This window comes from Prunus avium, chromosome 2 (genome assembly GCF_965620075.1).
Source record: "Prunus avium chromosome 2, drPruAviu1.hap1.1, whole genome shotgun sequence".
NCBI lineage: Eukaryota > Viridiplantae > Streptophyta > Magnoliopsida > Rosales > Rosaceae > Prunus > Prunus avium.
Window position 1 is genome coordinate 44,018,848 of NC_142285.1, and position 18,447 is coordinate 44,037,294.

The following is an 18,447-nucleotide window of genomic DNA, read 5'->3' on the forward strand; positions in this document are numbered from 1 at the left end:
AAACTTTTTTCAACAGTCGAGTTTTCATTTTCAAAACTTCTGTTTTAGTTCATTGATATAGGATGATCCAACTTATCTATCAAAACCCAAATTCCAATTTAGAGTTAACTGGATAATTGAGCCATGCACAAGTTAAGGATATAAGAAGTTATAACGAGTTGCTAATCAAGGGATATAAACATTATCAACATTGAATCTAATTGTAAAGTTCTCTTCTTTCAGGTTTTGCGCATCTCTCTTGTGCTGCAGAGAATACCAAGATCTGGTCTTTGCAAGTCATCCTAATCGATCATAAAAAGTAAGCTATTCATTAACTCGATGGTACAATAATGTCTTCACCAAGAAACAAGATTAGCATCCCCGCTAGAATCACATCTAACAAGCAGTCGGGCCTTGTCTTGAGCCCTCGTGAATTAAGAATGACCGCGTAACCACATCGATTTTCATCTGTACAGCCAGCCAGACCTACTCTCCTACTTCAACAAAAGGTAAACCCCTGGAAACGAAAAAAAAAAAACAGGCACAGGCACGTGCAAACAAAATTAGTGTGCGTTTTCAACTCTCTATCTCTCAATTAAGAACTAGGAATGAGGCAGCATATTAAGTACTGTAACAATGTCCAAGATATACAAGATAAAGAATAACATATATCAGCTTCCAAGATAAACTACGAAAACAATGCGAAGAAGATGATAGAAAGTTGGAGTGCCTCAGTCTATAAACTGGAGCTGGTTCTAAGTTCTTATAGCACAAATAAGTGCTTCATACCAAAGCCATGATGTGCAAATACATACCAAAGTCAGAACTTCCACTGAACATTCTAGCCGTGGTGTCTTAAGAAATAGTCATTGGCTTACCATCCACCATGTCTTGAGAAATAGTCATTGTCCAACGATATAGCCAGAGCAACAGTTACAGCTCTCTCCAACAGAGTCAGTGGACGTATGACTTCCAACTCTTCAATCTGCCATCAAAAAAGTGGCAAGAATATTAAATGGAATACACCATAGTAAGGAGAATATCATTTTCTGATTGGGTACTCTACCAAGCTAGCAGTACCGGTCTTGGAGCTGGGATCAGAACTCCCAAAACGGATCACATATTGACCCGCATCAGTAAAAATCTGCATGATGTGGAAGCATAATGAAACATTAGTTGGTATGCATGCAACATAATATGCTGGCATGCCACATAAAAACCAATTTTTTAACCGGTAAATGCAAATATAAAAGAACCATGGCAACAGAAATATAGAGCATTACGCTTCCATGAGTGCTGAATCAAAGAATTATCTCAAACCTAATATGCTTTTTTCTTTCTTTTTAACGTCTTGGACTCAACTAATCAATTCCTGAAGGCACATGCAGACCCTCCAATCCCAATAGCCGGTACAAACAATCGGAGGTGGCCCCACACTACACATCCGTCAGGAATTGAACACGAGAAATATACATAAAAACTGAACCACAACTAAGAAACTCATCATTTGATAAGATCAAATTTACCATAAATTGCTAATCTGAAAAGATAAAGGTCCCCAAATGCATCTTCAAAAACATGACATACTTTCTTCACAAGATAGTAACATTATATAATTGACCGCAGTTATCAACATTGACATGATGAAACTAATAAACAAAAGAAAAGAAAAGAAAAACAAACCTCAAAGCCAAAACCCCTCCAGTCACGATCTATCTGAGCCAAAACTTCACCGTCAATGTCCTTCAAAGTAAAAGTCCAATTCCAGAAGCCAGGGTTTTCAACAACTGCAAACTGCTTATCCCTACAAACCATTTTATCTTGGGGTTAGACGCAAAAGATGAAAGCAATGCAGAAGACCAAGAATAAAACCACAGTTTCAACAACAAAGCAGCATAAGGGAACAACGTGCAATATAGGGCACTAACCTTGATGATATGTATTAACTCATTTTGAGTTTAAATAAATAATTACAGGAAGAGGAAAAAGCATTTGGAAATTACCCCAGGTACAAATCATACACCCTCTTCCAAAGATGCCATCGTCTGTGAACCACGCCAACTTCCTAGAGAGTAAAAGACATCCAACACCATCAATAACCAGAATGCTATTTCACATACTCAACAATCTTTAACACTGTCGTGACCACCACCAGATAAAATATGTCATGTTGTCCTACCTTGCCATTGATCTCTGCATAAATTGAGCTGGTTATCCACCAAAAAGGCCTGCGAACCTAAATAAGGTAAAATGAGGGGTCAAGCTGAAACATCAATATATCCAAAATTGGAGCATCCACCAAATTATTACAATTTATTTATTTAAAAGGCCCTATATCCTCACCCTAAAGAGCTCATTACCCATGGCATCAGTTATATAAGCAACAAAAGGGCGCCTCAGGCGAAGCAACTGCAACATGAAAAGCAAGCATAAGCACGGGAAAACCTCTTTAAGATAACATAAAGGACAAGAAGCAATAAGTTGCCAAACATAAATAATTCTATAATTTGGCCAGCACATAAACTTTAACAAGTGAGATTAATACTTGAAGATAAAATAAAGTACTAACAACAATGCCATGCTCATGCTACATATACTGTACATGACAGAATACCAATAAAATAAAGAGTCAAAAATTGTAAAGATTGGGTTAGAAAGTACCTGTCTAGTAATAACATGGCTCTGCTCACGAATCAAACCTACAGGCTACAAAACATTGAGTGACAGAAAATGAGTAATTAACTTAAAACCTAAACTTCCTGTATGGGAACCTCAAGAGGATGAAATGAGTTACAACGATTACTCACCGACTCTGGGTAGCACACATCTACTATTCCATACCGGTTTTCCTGGAATTATGTCAAATACAATTAGTAACTAAAGTACCACTAGAAGCCAGATTGAGTGAAAATGATCTGAAAGGCATGTCATATAGCAGAGCATATAAGGACGCACATTATCTAGAGAGAGTGAGAATGTGAGTCAAGCATCTGTTAACCACACTTCAAAACTGTGTTTACTTGACATTTTAAAACCTGTTCACTCAGATGAAGCATTATAAAAGCATTTATGAAAACATTTGAAATAGAAGCAGGATGCCTATTAAATTCAGAAAAATTTGAAGGAAGATTGAAGGCCAAAAATTTGAGGGGAGGAGAAAAAACCAAGAGCTTTCAATAGAAGTCGATTTGACAATTTAAGAACCACCAAATATGCAATCCCCTCTACCACACAATATCAGCAAAGTAAATCAGACAATACAAGACAAGCAAGGTTGAGCACATAATCTTAGTCTTCTGACCATGAGAGTATGAGCATACAAATTAGCATGAAAGAACGATTGTTAGGAAAAATAATCACCTGTTCAAAGCCAAGTACAAGATTTGCCCACTCTATATCCCTCGTAATCAGCATATTTGATCTAGCAAGAAGAGGCATCACCTGGACCTAAAGAATACAACAAATGGCAAGTAAGACATTTTGTGTTACTCAAACTAGGCATATCGAGGGATGATTTGGGTACTAAAAACTTGAAAAGATGAGCATAAGTAGGAAAATGTGGTGTAACAGTTATAGCATGGTTAGATAAGAGAATGTGCTTCCAACAGTAAAAGCAATCACAACATTCCAGTTACATACGAGTAAAACTACCTTTGAGATGCTACTCTTTATGAGCATAGAACTAGTTTAAAGTTTAAACAGGCATACTTACTACAAAACATATACCCGGATAAGCATGGAAAATAAGGTTATTGCAGCTCCGTGTATAAATCTTAAAGCTGAAATTCGTAGAAAAGGAAAAAAAGGAGACAAAAATTAACCTCTTCTGGAGATTCTGGTTTCAGAAATCCCGAGATGGATTGGCTTAGAGGTGGTTGGCCAAAAGGGTCTGCTGCATTGAAAAATGCATCCGGATGCCATCCATAGGATGAATAGTGGTACGGTGTTTCTTTACTATACTTAACAGCTTTCCCTCTTCTCTTTCTTTTGGAGTGTTCCGTTTTCCTATCCGCAACCCAGAGCTGTACCAGGAAGTCCCTAGTCAAGTCAGGATCACGACCAGTACCAGCCTTGTGTCCAAATTGACGAGACAAAGATACCGGGCTCTGTTTAGACCACATGGAATTTCCTTTAAACCTCCAAATGACATTTCTTGCAACAATGAACCTCTGTTCAAAATCTCGAAAATCTGTAGCCACAGTAGCAGCACCAACTCCATCCTGAGGCCATGAAGTTGCTGGTAGACTTCCTCTTTGAGTGTCGTGAATAGCTTTCTGATGGGGTTTTCGAGTATAACAGAATGACGAACCACATTTGGAATCTGCAGCAGTAGCTTTGTAAACCTTGGTGGAAAACCTTGTCCAATTCATCTATAATCTATTACAATTCCTGCCACATATATATTAATTTTTTCTTGCATTAATCAAACCAAAGCCATAAATCCGAGTATGCAGATTGCAGAAGCAATATTATTCTGAAAACAAACATAAACAACAGAAAAGAAAGAATCTTGCTGTGATACTAAGCCAAAGAAAAAAAGTTTTAAGTTAAACAAATCACAATTTATGAAGTTCCTTTTTTTTTCAATCAATTGTTTTCTATCAAACTACCGAAAGAAAAAGTGATAATGTTTACCACCGAGGGCCTAACATGCCGTATGATAAATGGTATTCACTGTTCAAGAAACAAAATTTACTTTTGAAAACCCCGAAATAATCGAGAACCTGCTAACCCTTTAATCGCAATGGAATTTCATTATGAAAGTGTTTTCAAGAAACATGGCATTCTCGTTTCATTTACGGTGTGAAGGAAAACGAACTCACCAGTTCAGGCCCCTTTCTCTCTCTCTCTCTCTCTCCGATCAAGTTCCAAGCTTTCCCTCTAATTTTTCCCTTTTCGTTCTTTCTTTTTGGTCCGAGCTTTCCCTCTACTCTAGTCTCTACCTGTGTGAATGAGACAATGAAAGTGGCTTTGTCAAAGGGGTCGGATCCCCTGTGGTGAGAATCACGTTGCAAAACAATTCTCCTAATGGGAAATAGAGGTGTCAAACGGGACGGGCCGGCCCAGCACGGCACGAGCCCAGCCCGTTTAAATGAGGCACGGCACGGCACGAGCACGAATATTAATGGGCCGTGCTCGGCACGGCACGAAAACTTGGGCCGGGCTGGGATCAAAAAATAGGTCCAATGGACCGGGCCGGCCCATGGCCCGAGTCCGCTTCAAGCACGGCACGAGCCCAAGCACGGCCCATTTAGCATTTTTTTTCTTCTCAAAAAGTCAAAATGCAATAATTTGACATCTAATGTCATTATTTATATGTTTTTTTAAAATAAAAAAATCATAACCATATATTTGATGTCTTTCATTTTAGGAAAATTACTTGGGTCCTTAGTTAATTAAACATATCAACTACAAATTAATTAAACAACATTGGACTTGATATCTAATCAATACATATGACATATACGCTTATCTTATAATCAAAGCAAAACATTTCTTCACATATAAAATAATAAATTGTTTAAAGATGAAAAGTTCAAGTGGACTTTGTGGAGTTTGACACTTTTTGCCCTCCGCCCTTCATATTGTTTGGATGTTTGATTGATTAATGTTTTCAAATAGTTTATAATTTCTTGCCTCTAATTATATTTTTAATGTTTATAATTTGAATTATCTAGTGGAAAAAAAAAATCAAGCGAAAAAAATTCAAATTAAATGGGTTGGTTCTTGGGCCCGAGTATGGCACAAGCACGAGCACGGGCACGGCACGAGCCCGGCCCGGCCCGTTTAAATATGGACATGGACTTTGGGTCGGGCCGGAATCAATGATTTTATTAAATGGGCCGGCACGGCACGGCCCGATAAATTAAATGGGCCGGCCCGGCACGGCACGAAAATGTTAAAAGCACGAGTTTAAATGGGCCGGGCCGGGCCGGCACGGCCCGTTTGACACCTCTAATGGGAAATGGGAATGGATTGCGGAAAATATTTTTATTTTATTAACCAATAAAAGACTTTTTATTTATAATCCAAATCTGGGTCAATAAGACACGAAAGTTAGACTGGCCCAATATGGTAATTTGAATGAAACAGACCGAACCAATCCAGGTTTAAATGGGTTGGGCTGGTCAAGTTTTTGAGGTGAATGACGAAGGTATAACTTCTTCTCGAAAACAAAAAACAACTGGTGTTTAAGAGATGAAATTAACAGATGAAACTTTGATTCTCTATCGACCTTTTGTCAACAACTTGTAAGAAAGTGCCAATTAAATAGTAATTACGGGTTTATTATTTACCCGTAGTAGTAATAAATAATATGAACCCAAATTTGAAAAACAGAGAGAGAGAGAAGTAAAAAAGAATGAAATATCAACAACGCACACAAAGTGCTCCCATTCTTGCCTTGTTAATTAATCCGATACAGAGAGAGAACTACAAATTCAATAAAACATCTACAGAAGACTCCTCACTTCTTTCTATACTTCTTAAATTAGTTATGATAAACAGAGCAAGATACATAAGCTTGTATGGAAATAAATGTACATTTCCCTATGAATTCTATCTATACCTACTTCATCTGACTAACATGAGCTTTGTTCCTTCAAATAAATCCTCAGAAATCCACATCCAGCAAATATGCAATGCAATGCAGTTGACAACACTGTCTGCTGTGCACGGCTGCTTCCTTGGTTACCTGCTTCATCCGATTATTCAAAAAGACAGCAGAAAAATGCTGACTTATACGGTCCAGTTTTGTAGTGCTCCGCTGGAAAGAAGATATTAGCAATAAATGTTGTGCTAGCAGTATAAACTTATTGTGCTTATATAACAATGTACAAGTAATCTATCATGAATTTCTCTCCTTTTCGCTATTCAATAAAACCGTACTAGCTGCTTTTGATGGGGGCCTATTGATCTTCTCAAGTAACCTACTGAATACTAATTTCACGGGTATGCAAGCTACAGTTGTGGGTCCAGAAGACTCCGGTTTCATCAGCCCTTCCCTTTGACAACTACTGCTATCATGATGTATTGGCTTGTTACTAAAATTCTGTTCAATGGCTATCGAAGATAAAGTCCTCGTTTTCTGGCTAGATGATAAGCTGACTTTCTTGGCCACCTTTTTCGACAACTTTCTATCAGTGGGAAGCCGGGAGTTGTGAAGAAGGTTCCTCTTACCCTGGCTTGCCTTATTACTGAAACTCCCTAAATTTAATTTCTTGAATGGTGGCCTGCTTTCTTCATCTAAAAAGGGAAGGTCGTCAGCAGCTTCATCACCATCCAATGCAGACGATAAATGAGGGCGCGGGACTCGAACATTTGCCGTCCTCCTTGCAGTCCTCCATGCATGTGGAACAGTTGCACCCCCATTATTGTCAACTGCTTCCTCACCAAATTCATCAACTGTTGAAAGAAGCGAGTTGGATGAACCATCTTCTAAGGCTTCAATTTGGATTGGGTGCCCTATTATTGCCTTCCCATTTAACTTGCTCATCAGAGAAACAATAGGAACTGGCTCTTTTTGGTAACTTGCCTGGACCTTCAAGTCTACATCTATCAAGTATCTCGGCCTCCTGCGATAATGATAACGGCCATCATAAACAGGGTGAAAGCGATCTCTTTTGATGTCCCAGTCCTCATTCCAGGCAGACCTATCCTCCCAGGTCCAGTCTTCCCAATCAGTCTGAAAATCATTATTATCCACATTAGCCCTATGAGGACAATCATTAAAATCAATGTATCAACAGAAACATGGAACTATAACAACCTTTGGCTGAAAGCACATACCTTTTCTTCAGAATAAGGTCCATAAATATAGCCTCTTCCGTCAGTTGCATCCATTGATCTTTTTGTAAGATTGCGGATATTTCTTTTCCCTTTCAACTGCCATTTGGACACAGCCTCACTAGCAAATAAAGGGTCATGACTGTAGAGGTGAGACATATCACCAGAATTTGTTGATTCATCAGGCTCGTCGCCAACCATGATTCCATGTTCTCGTGCTTCATATCTCCCAACTTCTGGTTCTATAGGTTATGTACAGAAAAGATTTAGAGGTTGATGACAAAAAAGTGGCACAGCCATTATGAACCCTTGAGGCCAAAGCTCAGAAAACCAACTCCATGGCGTGAAATGCATATTCAACAAGTTATTCATGTTAACTGAAGTCAAGAGATCATAGTGCAAAAAATTAAAAGCAAGTTTTCTGAATCACATGAACCATAATATGGTACAGATAATGGAATCTTGACTGGAAAATCAACAAAAACCTCACATGAACCATAACATGGCTCAATGGCTAAAAGCAGTTTGACCAAATTTCTGTAAAAAATAATAAAATAAAAGGTGAAAAATAAATATAAACACACAAGTTCACAAAATGACAAACTTTGAGAGCTGCATATACATGAAAATCACCATACCCCAAGACAGGGCTAACCGCACTCTAACTTGACAATTAGGTTATCATTTTACACATAATATACACTTTCATGGCAGTAAGAATATGATATGCATACCAAAAAATAAAGGAGGTAACTGCAAAAAGAGACTAAAAGAGATTTGTCCTGCATACATATTATAAGCAAGAATCATAGAGCTGATTTTTCTAACATGTCTGAGCAGTAGGGCTACTCTGCATCAGCAAAATCTAACAACTACATAAACCATGGAATTGACAAAATATAAAAAATAGTAAAAGCTGAACCTGAGAGTAAAGGCATCTCTTCATCCATATCTGGTTCAGTCTCAGAAGAATCAGACTCGGACTCAGAAGAATCTGTTTCAGAAGAATCAGATTCATCTTCTGTAAAGCCAGAAGTGTTCTCTTCAATCAAGGCCTCGGCATGAGGACGAGCACCAACTGGTGAAGCTGAGATCTCAGCTTGGTTTGAAGGAGCTGCTTCATACTCCAAGGATTCACCAGACTCAGCAGGCAAATATACACATTTACTCCTCTTTGCTTTGCAAACAACTCCCGTCTGCTCCACTCCTGAAACAGAAGTATAAACAGTAGCACTGTCAGGTTGCAAGGACTGTGGGACAGCTAATTTTGCACTATTCTGCAAAACTTGGACAAGAGGACGACGTTTATCAGGTCTCTTGGCCAAAAGTTCATCACTCAATCCCTCATGTGAACTTTTCATTTGCTCTAAAGAATTTTTACCGTTCACATGATTTGTTCCTCCCATGCTAAGACCACCACGAGCAAGAGCTTGAACAGTACCATCAACTGTGGGTTTCCAAGAACCATTTAAAGCAAGAGAAGATGAAAGTTTTCGCTTTGAAGGGGCAATTTTGAGACCAAAGTCCTGCAAGCCTCTCATCCGAGGCATGGCCTCAGCATGATCATCTTCACCACTCAGTTGATTTCCCTCTTTGGCTCTTTGGGAAGACAGAGGACCGCCTATAATATCATTTCTATGAGACGTATCCAGTCGCTTAGAAAACTGATGTGATTTGGAATTTCCAGGTTTTACATTGTCATTTCCCAAACTTTCGGAAGATATAACTAACTCCTTTTTCACAGCACCAGATAATTTACTGTTCAAGCGTTCAGAAGTTATACCTAACTTTCCTTGTTTTCTCAACAGCTGCTTCTCAAGTTCAAGCGCATGAAGAATAGCATCTTCTCGACGTGCATATTTCTCTCTTTTCTTCACAGGCATACCCTGCGATGATTCAGCCTTCTCAATACAATCATCAAACTCACCGCATCGAAACGCCTTAACACGCTTGGATTTTTCCAAATTGTACCAATCACTGAGAAGAAATACCACGGAATATCATTACTAAAACAGTTGGTAAAATCAAAGCAGGCATGTAAGTAGAAGAATCAGTAAGTATGAACAATGGGAGTTATACTTCGTTACAACTCTCCAGTTTGAAAAGAGAAGACGACCCTCTTAAATAACATTTTAATAAAATCCATGGTACATAATTTCTATATTTTTGTGCCACTAGGTGGATAAGGCAAAAGGGGGCAGAAGGCCTGAACCATGTTTCTGCTAAATAGTTCTAAGGTGCCAACCAATTGTATGTACAATGAAACTTGATTGATTAAAATGTCCTAGCAAAACGTGATATAATGGGGGTTCAGTGCTGGGTTTTAAAATTTCCGTTGATGCTAAAACCCTATAAACGAGTTTGACCACTGAGTTGCAGTAAGTTTCTGGTATGGGTTTCTACCTATGCTCCAACATGTTGTCCTAAGCTTTTGTGATTTCTTCAAGTAAAACAGCAAAAGCGCTATTTTAGCTCATGTATACAATAAAACGGAGAAGAGACTCAGTAAAGTAATTATTTTTCTCGTTTCTACATAAATATCCAATCACAACCCAAAACGCCCACAGTAACATGAAATGGGTTCAAAAGCCACCATTAAGAAAAATTTAGGGAAGAACTATGAGAGACATACACACTGGCATCTTCTCTACCGAGAAGCTTGACGGGGGTCCCAGAGCGAGGCGACGTGAGATGCGAAGCGGAGAGCTCTTCTGGGCCCACTATCTTCCCCGGCCACCACGACCCGTTCCTCCTCCTCACCCAAACGATCGATCCTACGCTGAAATCGCCCGTACCAGATTCCGTACTCCCCATAACACACATACACTCACGCACTCTATCTCTCTCTTCTCTCTGTCTCTCTATATATCGCTGTGTCTCTCGGTTGCTCTCTTTCTGTGAACAATAGAGGAGTCGGAGTTTGACTCAGCCTCCAGCAAAGAACAGTGAAGAACGGATGATCCGAAGATAGACGAAAATGGAGGGTCCAATTTGAGGGATTCGGGTTGGGGCTAGGGTTTCCATTCAGAATTGGGGATTTTTCATTTCTATGCTTTATTTTATTTGTTTTCTGCTCTTTCTCTCTCCAGAAGCCTATGTTTTTTTCCTCTCTGTAAATTTTTATTTTATTTTAAATAAATCAAAATTTCGAAATTAAAATACTCGGGACTCTGTGTGAGTGATTGGAATTTGGGACCATTGGGTTCGGGTGTAAATGGTTTTTGTGACGGTTTGTTTGTTTGAAGAAGGTGGGCTAAGGCTAAGGCAGCAAGGCTAAGCGGCCAAGCATAAGAGTGGGGTCTGTTTGTCTGAGTCTTGTGGCTTCTGGCTTCTGGCTTCTGGCCTGTGGAGGAAATCGTACGAGTTTTGTGTGAGTCATGTGCTCCGAAGCAACGCGTGCTGCGCAAGCTTTGAGTTTTTAACACGTGGATTACTACAACTTTGGGCTCCGATCTTTTACGATTTGGGCTTTTATAGGCCTGCCTGCACTTCTGGCCTTTCGAAACTTAGCTTGTTCACATTCCAGGCCTAATCTCTATGAATGTCCACTTGGGCACAATTGATAATGTGAAATATGTAACTTTGGACTTGGCTCCAATTAACCCTAACTAAGCGATATTAGAAACTAATATGGTGCACACTAACTTTGTCAGCTTATCTAACTCACGTCTGTCTATATAAAAGAGTAAAAAACACACATAGATATTATGAATTCTCCAATTTCTTTCTTATTTTCTTTATCCGTTGTCACATATGCATATAATACAATGAAATTAGCATTCTATCTAATCTTAAGATGGACATTTAAAACAACGAAATTAGAAGTCCATCAACAAAATGATCTATTTGGTTTTTCTATGCACTTTTATCTTTAGTTTGTTTCAAATAAACCGTAATGAAAAACACACATAGGTTTGCTCATATTCTGTTTAGTTATGCATGCCAAAAAGTGTGAGTGGCCAGAAGTTTAAATATCAAACTTCCCTCCATTAATGAATTCATTTTCCAATTCCTGTATTGAACAATAAATAGTCATAAGATTGAATACAATTCACACGAGACATGATAAACATACTGCTTACTTAAACCAACATTTAAAATAAACGTCAAAATGGTTATTATATCACATTTAAATGGATAACATGTAAAGAGGAAGCCAAAAAGATAACTCATATGAAATTGCATATAGAAATAAGAGCTGAATAAGATACGACATACTATACAATGGCAGAGTTGGGATTTTGCATTTGAGATGACACTGAAGCGCTAACCTGATAATAAGTTAATATGATACTAACTACTCAGTTTAGCCCTCTTCGTAATATCATTTCATATTGATTAATAATTTATTCGTTCATTACAATCATAATTATCTTTAATTTTATATTATAAAATGGTTGAATATTAATCTCATTGTCCACACTATTCAAGAAATACAAAAAATTCAGAAATCCCAATATTAAAGTACCTTGCTTAGACATATAAAAATGGAGGGAAAATATTACAAAGCTTAAATGCAAGGTGTAAACAGATTGAGGGGTCTGGGATCAAACTGGATCCCTACATAGCTCTGCCTCCGATACTGGATCAATGGGTTGTGGGGAAATAAGTTGAGTTTTTATTTATTAGTGGTTGAATCTACGAAGACATGTGGGAAGTTATGTTGCTTCGATTCAGCTGTACCAAAATAGATTTAGCTGCATCCTCAACTTGTGATACTCGCAAGTGCACGAGCCGTTTGGTAGTATAGCATATGTAAGTGCGAGGTCGATCCCACGAGGATTGGTGATTGAATGATCCAATTCATTTCCCCTACACAAAACAGAAATGAAAAAGAAAATAAATAAAACAAGAACAAAGGAAATAACTCAAGCAAATAAGTTCCCAAGTTCAATTAGATTAACGGATTGATTCTAGCTAAAGTATGATTAAGCCATGGTGTTTGGTCATAACCTTGTGTTCCTAATTCCCTAATTTGATCATTTGTTGTCTAACCTAAAACTAAGCATTAGGAACCCATTAAGCATAGAAGAACAATTTAAACAACCAAGCATGTATCTAATCCCTGTTGTCGAATGTCCATACATACTCTTCTTATTCATAGTTCAATTCGAATTAAAGCATGGTGTCTACTCTTAATTCAAACCAAGATAGCTAACATGCAAGCCTAAATGGTGATCAATCATTCAAACTAGCCTATTAACTTATAAGCATAATGAATAAGAACAAAAACCATAATTGAAACTTGGAAACTAATTAAACTTGAATACTTAAGAAAGAATGTACATTACAAATAAAAGTAAAGTAGAACTAAGAAAACTTGAAGGAAAATTTAGTAAACTCATTTTGTTACAACAATTGACAACTTGAAAGGAAACTAAGAGAATTTGAGGGAGAGAAGGGAAGGGAGCTCTAGAGAAGTGTTTGAGAGCTCCCCCCCTTGGGGTGTGTTTTGAAGCTTGAAGGCTTCTCTATTTATAGGGCTAAGAGGGAGGAACAACATGATGAATTCCCACACCATCCTTCATCTTTTAATACAACCCATAACTCACACTTCATCTTGTCTATGTTAGTGTGGTTGGAATCAATCTCATCCCATACTTCTTTTGCTGCACCTCAAGCTTTCTTCACATGGGATCAAAGGTGATCAATTGTGGCTGCCTTTTGCTGCCAACCCATGTGGTCTTCCTTTTGGTTGCTGAAAAACGAGTTTTCTGAACCAGTCTTGGTGTAGGAAGGCCAGAGGTTTCAAAACGTATCCAATGGGGCTCAAATTTGGATATGTTATACTAGACACCCATTGGAACAACTTCTATGAAGAAAGTATTCCCATCGGAGCAGTAGAATTGTGCGTTTTAGGCCTTGTAATTTGGCTGCCGAACAGAGACTGGAATTGACTTCATTTCATTTATGCTTTACATGCATGCACATGCTTTCTCTTTAATAGCTCCATTATGTACCAACTTGCTCCTTTAGAATTTCATTGCTGGAATGCCTCCCCACTTCACTCATTATGTTGGATCCATAGTCAGTTGCAGCATGGGTGAGGCACATGGCTTAAAGGAGGAGACAAGGCTCAAAGCTGGCAGCTGCCAATCCTGCTGAGCAAGGTTGGGTGTTGGACGGGCTGAGCACTCCACAAATGTCCAATTGGGCTGAAATTTGGATATGTTGTAGTAGACACCCATTGGAACAAGTTTCATGAAGATCTTCACCTCATTCGAGCCCCATAGCATGCTGATCCAAGGCCAAGAAGTTGACCTACGAAATTGGGCTGGAAAGGGGTTGTAGCCAAAATGTGTTTGTCTTTAAGCTCATATTCCTCATATGCCAATCAGCCCTTAACATGCATGGATTGCATCAAATGTTATCTCTTGCTATCTTAACCTACAAAACACACAAACATAGGTAAGTGACTCAAAATAAAGAGAAACTAAGCAAAATCACTAAGTAAAGAAGGCATGCAAGTGTATGAAATTATGGACTTATCAAAATAGAAAATGAATTAAAAGCACAAGTTTAACTCAAAAACATAACCAAATCATAAGCTAGAAGGGTACAAAATGATATACAATTATGAACCGATCAAGTTACAAAATCTAAAGACATATTATAATATTTTTATATGAAAAATATTGAGGGAGGAGAGAATCGAACATGGGACTTCGAGTGTAAGGATAAATATTTTTAATAACTTGAGCTACAAGTCCCTTGTAGATGTATGGTCATATTAGTTATTGAGGTTATGCAATTTACATTTTAATTAATTTAAACAAAGGTTGTGAAAGTATAATATTATACCAAATTATTGAAGAAAGCCTAGGTTAATATTTAAAAAAAAAACTCAACTATTCACTGAACAAGTGCAATTCTAAATTTGTTAAATGTGATGTGTATTTTCCCAAATGCGAATTTTCCGTAGTTTGCCCCTGTCCGCGATTACACAATTACGATTGTCGTAATAATACTTACCCACGTCACCCAAGTTTATAATTTATTCACTTGCTAAAAACAGAAAAGAAAAAGAAATTGTTGTCAATAATTTCAAATTTCAAATCCGCGCTCCAACGGTCATAATTTCTAGGGTTTTCCAAACGTCTCTCCCGGTCTTGGCCATACATATATAAATATCCCCAATCGCTCTCTCATTCTCTCAAACGCTTCAACATTTTTCACTCAATCTGTTAGCCGTCTCTCTTGCGAAGACCAAAACAGCTTGTTTTGATCATCTAGGGTTTCCCGTACACTATGGATTTCTCCAGCCTCACAAGAAAGGAGCTCCAGGCTCTGTGCAAGAAGAACAAACTCCCAGCTAACCTCACCAATGTCGCCATGGCCGATTCTCTCAAGGCTCTTGAACATGTAATACTTTTGTCCCCCTTTTTCTTCATACCTATTTGATATTTTATTATTGTGGATTTAAAATCTGTTTGGTTGCCAAGAAAAGGGATATTGGAAATCACCAAAATCAGTACATTTTCAGATTCAGATCTTCTGGGAATTGCTGTGTTTGATTTGGATTCTCAAATATACTTTTCTTTAAAAACTTTCTAATTAATCACATGTTCTACATTCTTTAACATTATAGATTTGAAATCCGTTTGGTTGCCAAGAAAAGTGATATTGGAAGTCACCAAAATAAGTACATTTTCAGATTCAGATATTCTGGGAATTGCTGTGTGTTGGTTTGAATTCTCTAATATACTATCTCTTTACGAACTTTCTAGTGTAAACCACATGTTCAACATTCTTTCATGTTTGGTTGGTGATAAATGACCGGAAAAAGAAAAACCTATATAATCATAAGTGTTGAGTTGAGCTCAGTTCTTATGGGGCTAGCTAACAGATCTAGTGCCTTATAAATCTATATAATATTGCTCACCTAAATTCATAATTTCTCAACATAAATTAAACAGGGGAATCGTAGAACATCCTTTTCTGTTTGGATGCTGAGAATCACAAGAAAATAAAAGAGTTTATCAACATACAGTTGTTTTGATTCTGTTTTTCCCATCATCTTAACCTTCTTTTGATTTCCATGTATTATCTTTCAAACAACACACGCTGGATGGATTTATTAATTTATTGGAATCTGACTGTTCTGCAAATCACTGTACCAGGTGGAAGGGCTTGAAGAGTTCCTGAACCAATCCAAATCGGATCCCCAGCAATCTCCGGAGAAAACCATGAACGGATCACTAAGTATCCCTCGTACTGCCGGTAGAACCTCGACTCGTAGAAAGCCCATCCAAGTAGAACCAGAAAGCTCACAGCCATTGACTCAAAGTCGACGCGGGACTAGGAGAGCCGTTTCTGAAGAGATGGACCAAGAAAAGACTGAGGTGCCTAAAACTCCTGCCGCACCAAATACTCGGAGAAGGGCTCCCGCTGCTTCTGCTCGACAGAACACCACACAGAAGGAGAATCCTTCGGTGCAGAGCGTTTATAACACAAGGCGATCGGTGAGGCTGCTGGAAAAGAACATGGCAAAGTTGAGCTTGGATTATGAAAACAGTATGTCCTTTAAGATGGATGAACTTTCCACAGAAATCAACAATGGCTCAGAGAAGTCTGATGGCTCAGTTGATATGGGTAAGTCCAGCGTTGCATTCATTTGATGATTTACACTAGCACTACACAGACTACACAGATATCAAGTTTTGTTAGTGTAGCTTAGACTGGCTTAGACCGTTTGGTTTCTGGATAACTATAAGTAGTGTAAGATGGGGTTATATAACATGCGGTTGACTTTTTAATCAACTAGTTGTATTGTTTCTCAGATATATATTGGAAGGAAAATCATGTTATCTGACATAGTTCATGGTATGGTGTGAAACAGGGTCTAATATGCAGACAGTATCAGAGGCGAGTTCAGAGAGGGTTGATGTTTCTGAAGTTTCATCGGAACCAAAATCAAATGGACCATTGGAGAATGAAGGGAAGTTGAAAGATGATGTTCAAGAACCTAACAAGACTGATATGATTAAAGTAGAAGATGATTCAAAGGTAAAATCAGAAGTGGAATCTGGGGTATCCGAACCAAAATCGGCCTCAGATGTCATTGTGGATATATCTCATGAAGAGGGGTCAGACGAAACAGACGACAAGGGTAAGTTCCATTGCATTTTATATATTACTACGGCCAGGATGTTTGTTCATCTGATTTCATGATTCTCAATTCAATTTTTGTGGTTCCTTTTTGTTGAGCTTATTTGAATCTGTTTGTGATTGCTACAGAACCTCATGATGAAGGAACAGAAAAATCTATAGCTGCCAAAGTTTCTGATGATAATTCTGTTGAGGCCATGTGCAATGCTAATGCTGCTCTATCTTCAGTGCTACAAAAAGTAAATGAATCACTGAGTGCGGAAGAATCCACTGACCCCAATTCATTGACTCTGAGTTCCACTCATGGTCCAGCTCAGAACCCAGAAGCTAAATGTCGAAGCCTGGAGATAAAAGAATCTGAAACCAATGCAGCAGAGGATCAAGATTTCGACTCAAAATCTGCCCCTGTAGGAGAGAATGTAGAAGAAGCTGCTAAACCCCAGGTATTGACCCTGAGCTTGTCTGATGAACGACAGTCTATGATAAGTAGCAAGGACTCAATAATGTATGGGGCAGAGGGAGATTACACAGAGAAGTTCAATTTTGAATCAGACTTCAGCTCAGAAGAAGATTCTGGTGATGACATCAGTGAAGATGAGACCGTGAATGAAAAATCAATCGAGTGTGAGGATAAGAAAAAAGATGATGTGCAAGTGAATGAAGGGGGTGATATAAGTTCTGAAAACTCTGTTGCAGAATGTTTGGTTGATGCTAATGCGAGTGCAGTAGCAGAAGTTGCCACGGCAACCCAGTTCAGTCCTTTGTCAGATGAGATACCAAAATCTATGAAGCTAGCAGTAGCTCAGGAGGCAATGCCAGTAGAAGAATTTTCTATGGTTACCAATGACCATGAAGGCACTCCAAAATTGCCACTGGCAGCAGCTGACCTACTTCCGCTACAGTTTCCTCGTCCAACTCTCTCAAAATCCGGGAAGTCTCCAGGCAAGAAACAATCGGCAATTATGAACTACATCTTTGATGACAACGAGGAAAAAGACATTGAGAGTGGTGATAAGATATTGGAACTCGGAGGAGTTGAGATGAAGAGAGACACTGACACCGTGCAAAAAGAACTTGATACTAGGAGTCTAAGGCAGCTGAAGAAAATGCTGAAAAATCAACTAAATATTGGAGACAGTAAGAATGGTACCAAGGTGAGGCTCCAAATCCCTCTGTTCTTTTGCTTGAAATGGTTAGATTTCTGTACTATGATGTTTTACTGATAATGTTTCTTTTTGATGATGTGCTGCAGATGGTAGAGAAGCCAAGAATTGCCTTGCAGGAAGTACCAGAGAACCAAATGGCTGTGAACAAAGCTGGCAATGGAAACTGATTTTGGATGTGGTCCTCTAATTGAATTTTGGTTGTGGAGAGTCAATGTGTTGAGGGGGTTAAACCTTGGTTTGCCTCCTTTAGAGTTTTAAGAGAACTTTGGGAGTTCATTTTGGTCATTGAATCTGTAAGGTCTTTTTAATTACTTGAATAATAATGTACCTCACCCACCCAATCCTAAAATGGTGGGGGGCTTGGAAGTTGTCAATTTTGCTTATTGATATATACTATGACTTTTTGGCA

General features: G+C 38.4%; 3 protein-coding genes across 7 annotated transcripts; 1 reads left to right on the top strand and 2 right to left on the bottom strand.

The window, feature by feature from the left end:
* Positions 1-158: 158 nt before the first annotated feature.
* On the bottom strand, positions 159-4,956 carry LOC110749668 (scramblase-like protein). Of its 2 annotated transcripts, none has more exons than XM_021949819.2 (12): positions 4,803-4,956; positions 3,801-4,368; positions 3,340-3,426; positions 2,787-2,828; positions 2,641-2,685; positions 2,323-2,388; positions 2,159-2,215; positions 1,983-2,044; positions 1,663-1,783; positions 1,046-1,123; positions 858-964; positions 159-496 (listed from the first exon to the last, which is right to left on the bottom strand). In XM_021949819.2, exons 2-12 carry the CDS (start codon positions 4,347-4,349, stop codon positions 466-468), a joined length of 1,245 nt encoding a protein of 414 aa, XP_021805511.1. In that variant the 5' UTR covers positions 4,350-4,368; positions 4,803-4,956; the 3' UTR covers positions 159-465. The 2 variants fall into 2 exon arrangements, 1 of the variants encoding a protein (XP_021805511.1); XR_015833571.1 differs by having other exon boundaries at positions 478-496; positions 1,060-1,123.
* A 1,371-nt stretch (positions 4,957-6,327) lies between these two features.
* LOC110749604 (Tudor/PWWP/MBT superfamily protein) lies at positions 6,328-11,071 on the bottom strand. 4 transcript variants are annotated; one of them, XM_021949742.2, is made up of 5 exons: positions 10,397-11,071; positions 9,548-9,741; positions 8,687-9,385; positions 7,768-8,006; positions 6,328-7,663 (listed from the first exon to the last, which is right to left on the bottom strand). In XM_021949742.2, exons 1-5 carry the CDS (start codon positions 10,585-10,587, stop codon positions 6,827-6,829), a joined length of 2,160 nt encoding a protein of 719 aa, XP_021805434.1. In that variant the 5' UTR covers positions 10,588-11,071; the 3' UTR covers positions 6,328-6,826. The 4 variants fall into 4 exon arrangements, with proteins under 4 accessions (XP_021805434.1, XP_021805435.1, XP_021805436.1 ...); XM_021949743.2 differs by having other exon boundaries at positions 8,687-8,971; positions 9,146-9,741; positions 10,397-11,067; XM_021949744.2 differs by having other exon boundaries at positions 8,687-8,971; positions 10,397-11,064.
* A 3,836-nt stretch (positions 11,072-14,907) lies between these two features.
* LOC110749552 (uncharacterized) lies at positions 14,908-18,447 on the top strand. The gene is made up of 5 exons (XM_021949669.2): positions 14,908-15,126; positions 15,885-16,356; positions 16,604-16,873; positions 17,002-18,026; positions 18,125-18,447. Exons 1-5 carry the CDS (start codon positions 15,013-15,015, stop codon positions 18,203-18,205), a joined length of 1,962 nt encoding a protein of 653 aa, XP_021805361.2. The 5' UTR covers positions 14,908-15,012; the 3' UTR covers positions 18,206-18,447.

Excerpts from the sequence above, each read along its gene's own strand:
- LOC110749668 (XM_021949819.2), bottom strand. The coding sequence starts at position 4,349 with ATGAATTGGACAAGGTTTTCCACCAAGGTTTACAAAGCTACTGCTGCA. Across the intron at positions 2,686-2,786 it reads ATGTGTGCTACCCAGAGTCG|CCTGTAGGTTTGATTCGTGA; the intron begins GTGAGTAATCGT and ends AATGTTTTGTAG. Across the intron at positions 1,784-1,982 it reads GTGTATGATTTGTACCTGGG|GGATAAGCAGTTTGCAGTTG; the intron begins GTAATTTCCAAA and ends AATGGTTTGTAG.
- LOC110749604 (XM_021949741.2), bottom strand. The coding sequence starts at position 10,587 with ATGTGTGTTATGGGGAGTACGGAATCTGGTACGGGCGATTTCAGCGTA. Across the intron at positions 9,742-10,396 it reads GGTAGAGAAGATGCCAGTGT|TGATTGGTACAATTTGGAAA; the intron begins GTATGTCTCTCA and ends ATTTCTTCTCAG. Across the intron at positions 7,664-7,767 it reads GACCTTATTCTGAAGAAAAG|ACTGATTGGGAAGACTGGAC; the intron begins GTATGTGCTTTC and ends AATGATTTTCAG.
- LOC110749552 (XM_021949669.2), top strand. The coding sequence starts at position 15,013 with ATGGATTTCTCCAGCCTCACAAGAAAGGAGCTCCAGGCTCTGTGCAAG. Across the intron at positions 15,127-15,884 it reads CTCTCAAGGCTCTTGAACAT|GTGGAAGGGCTTGAAGAGTT; the intron begins GTAATACTTTTG and ends TCACTGTACCAG. Across the intron at positions 18,027-18,124 it reads ACAGTAAGAATGGTACCAAG|ATGGTAGAGAAGCCAAGAAT; the intron begins GTGAGGCTCCAA and ends GATGTGCTGCAG.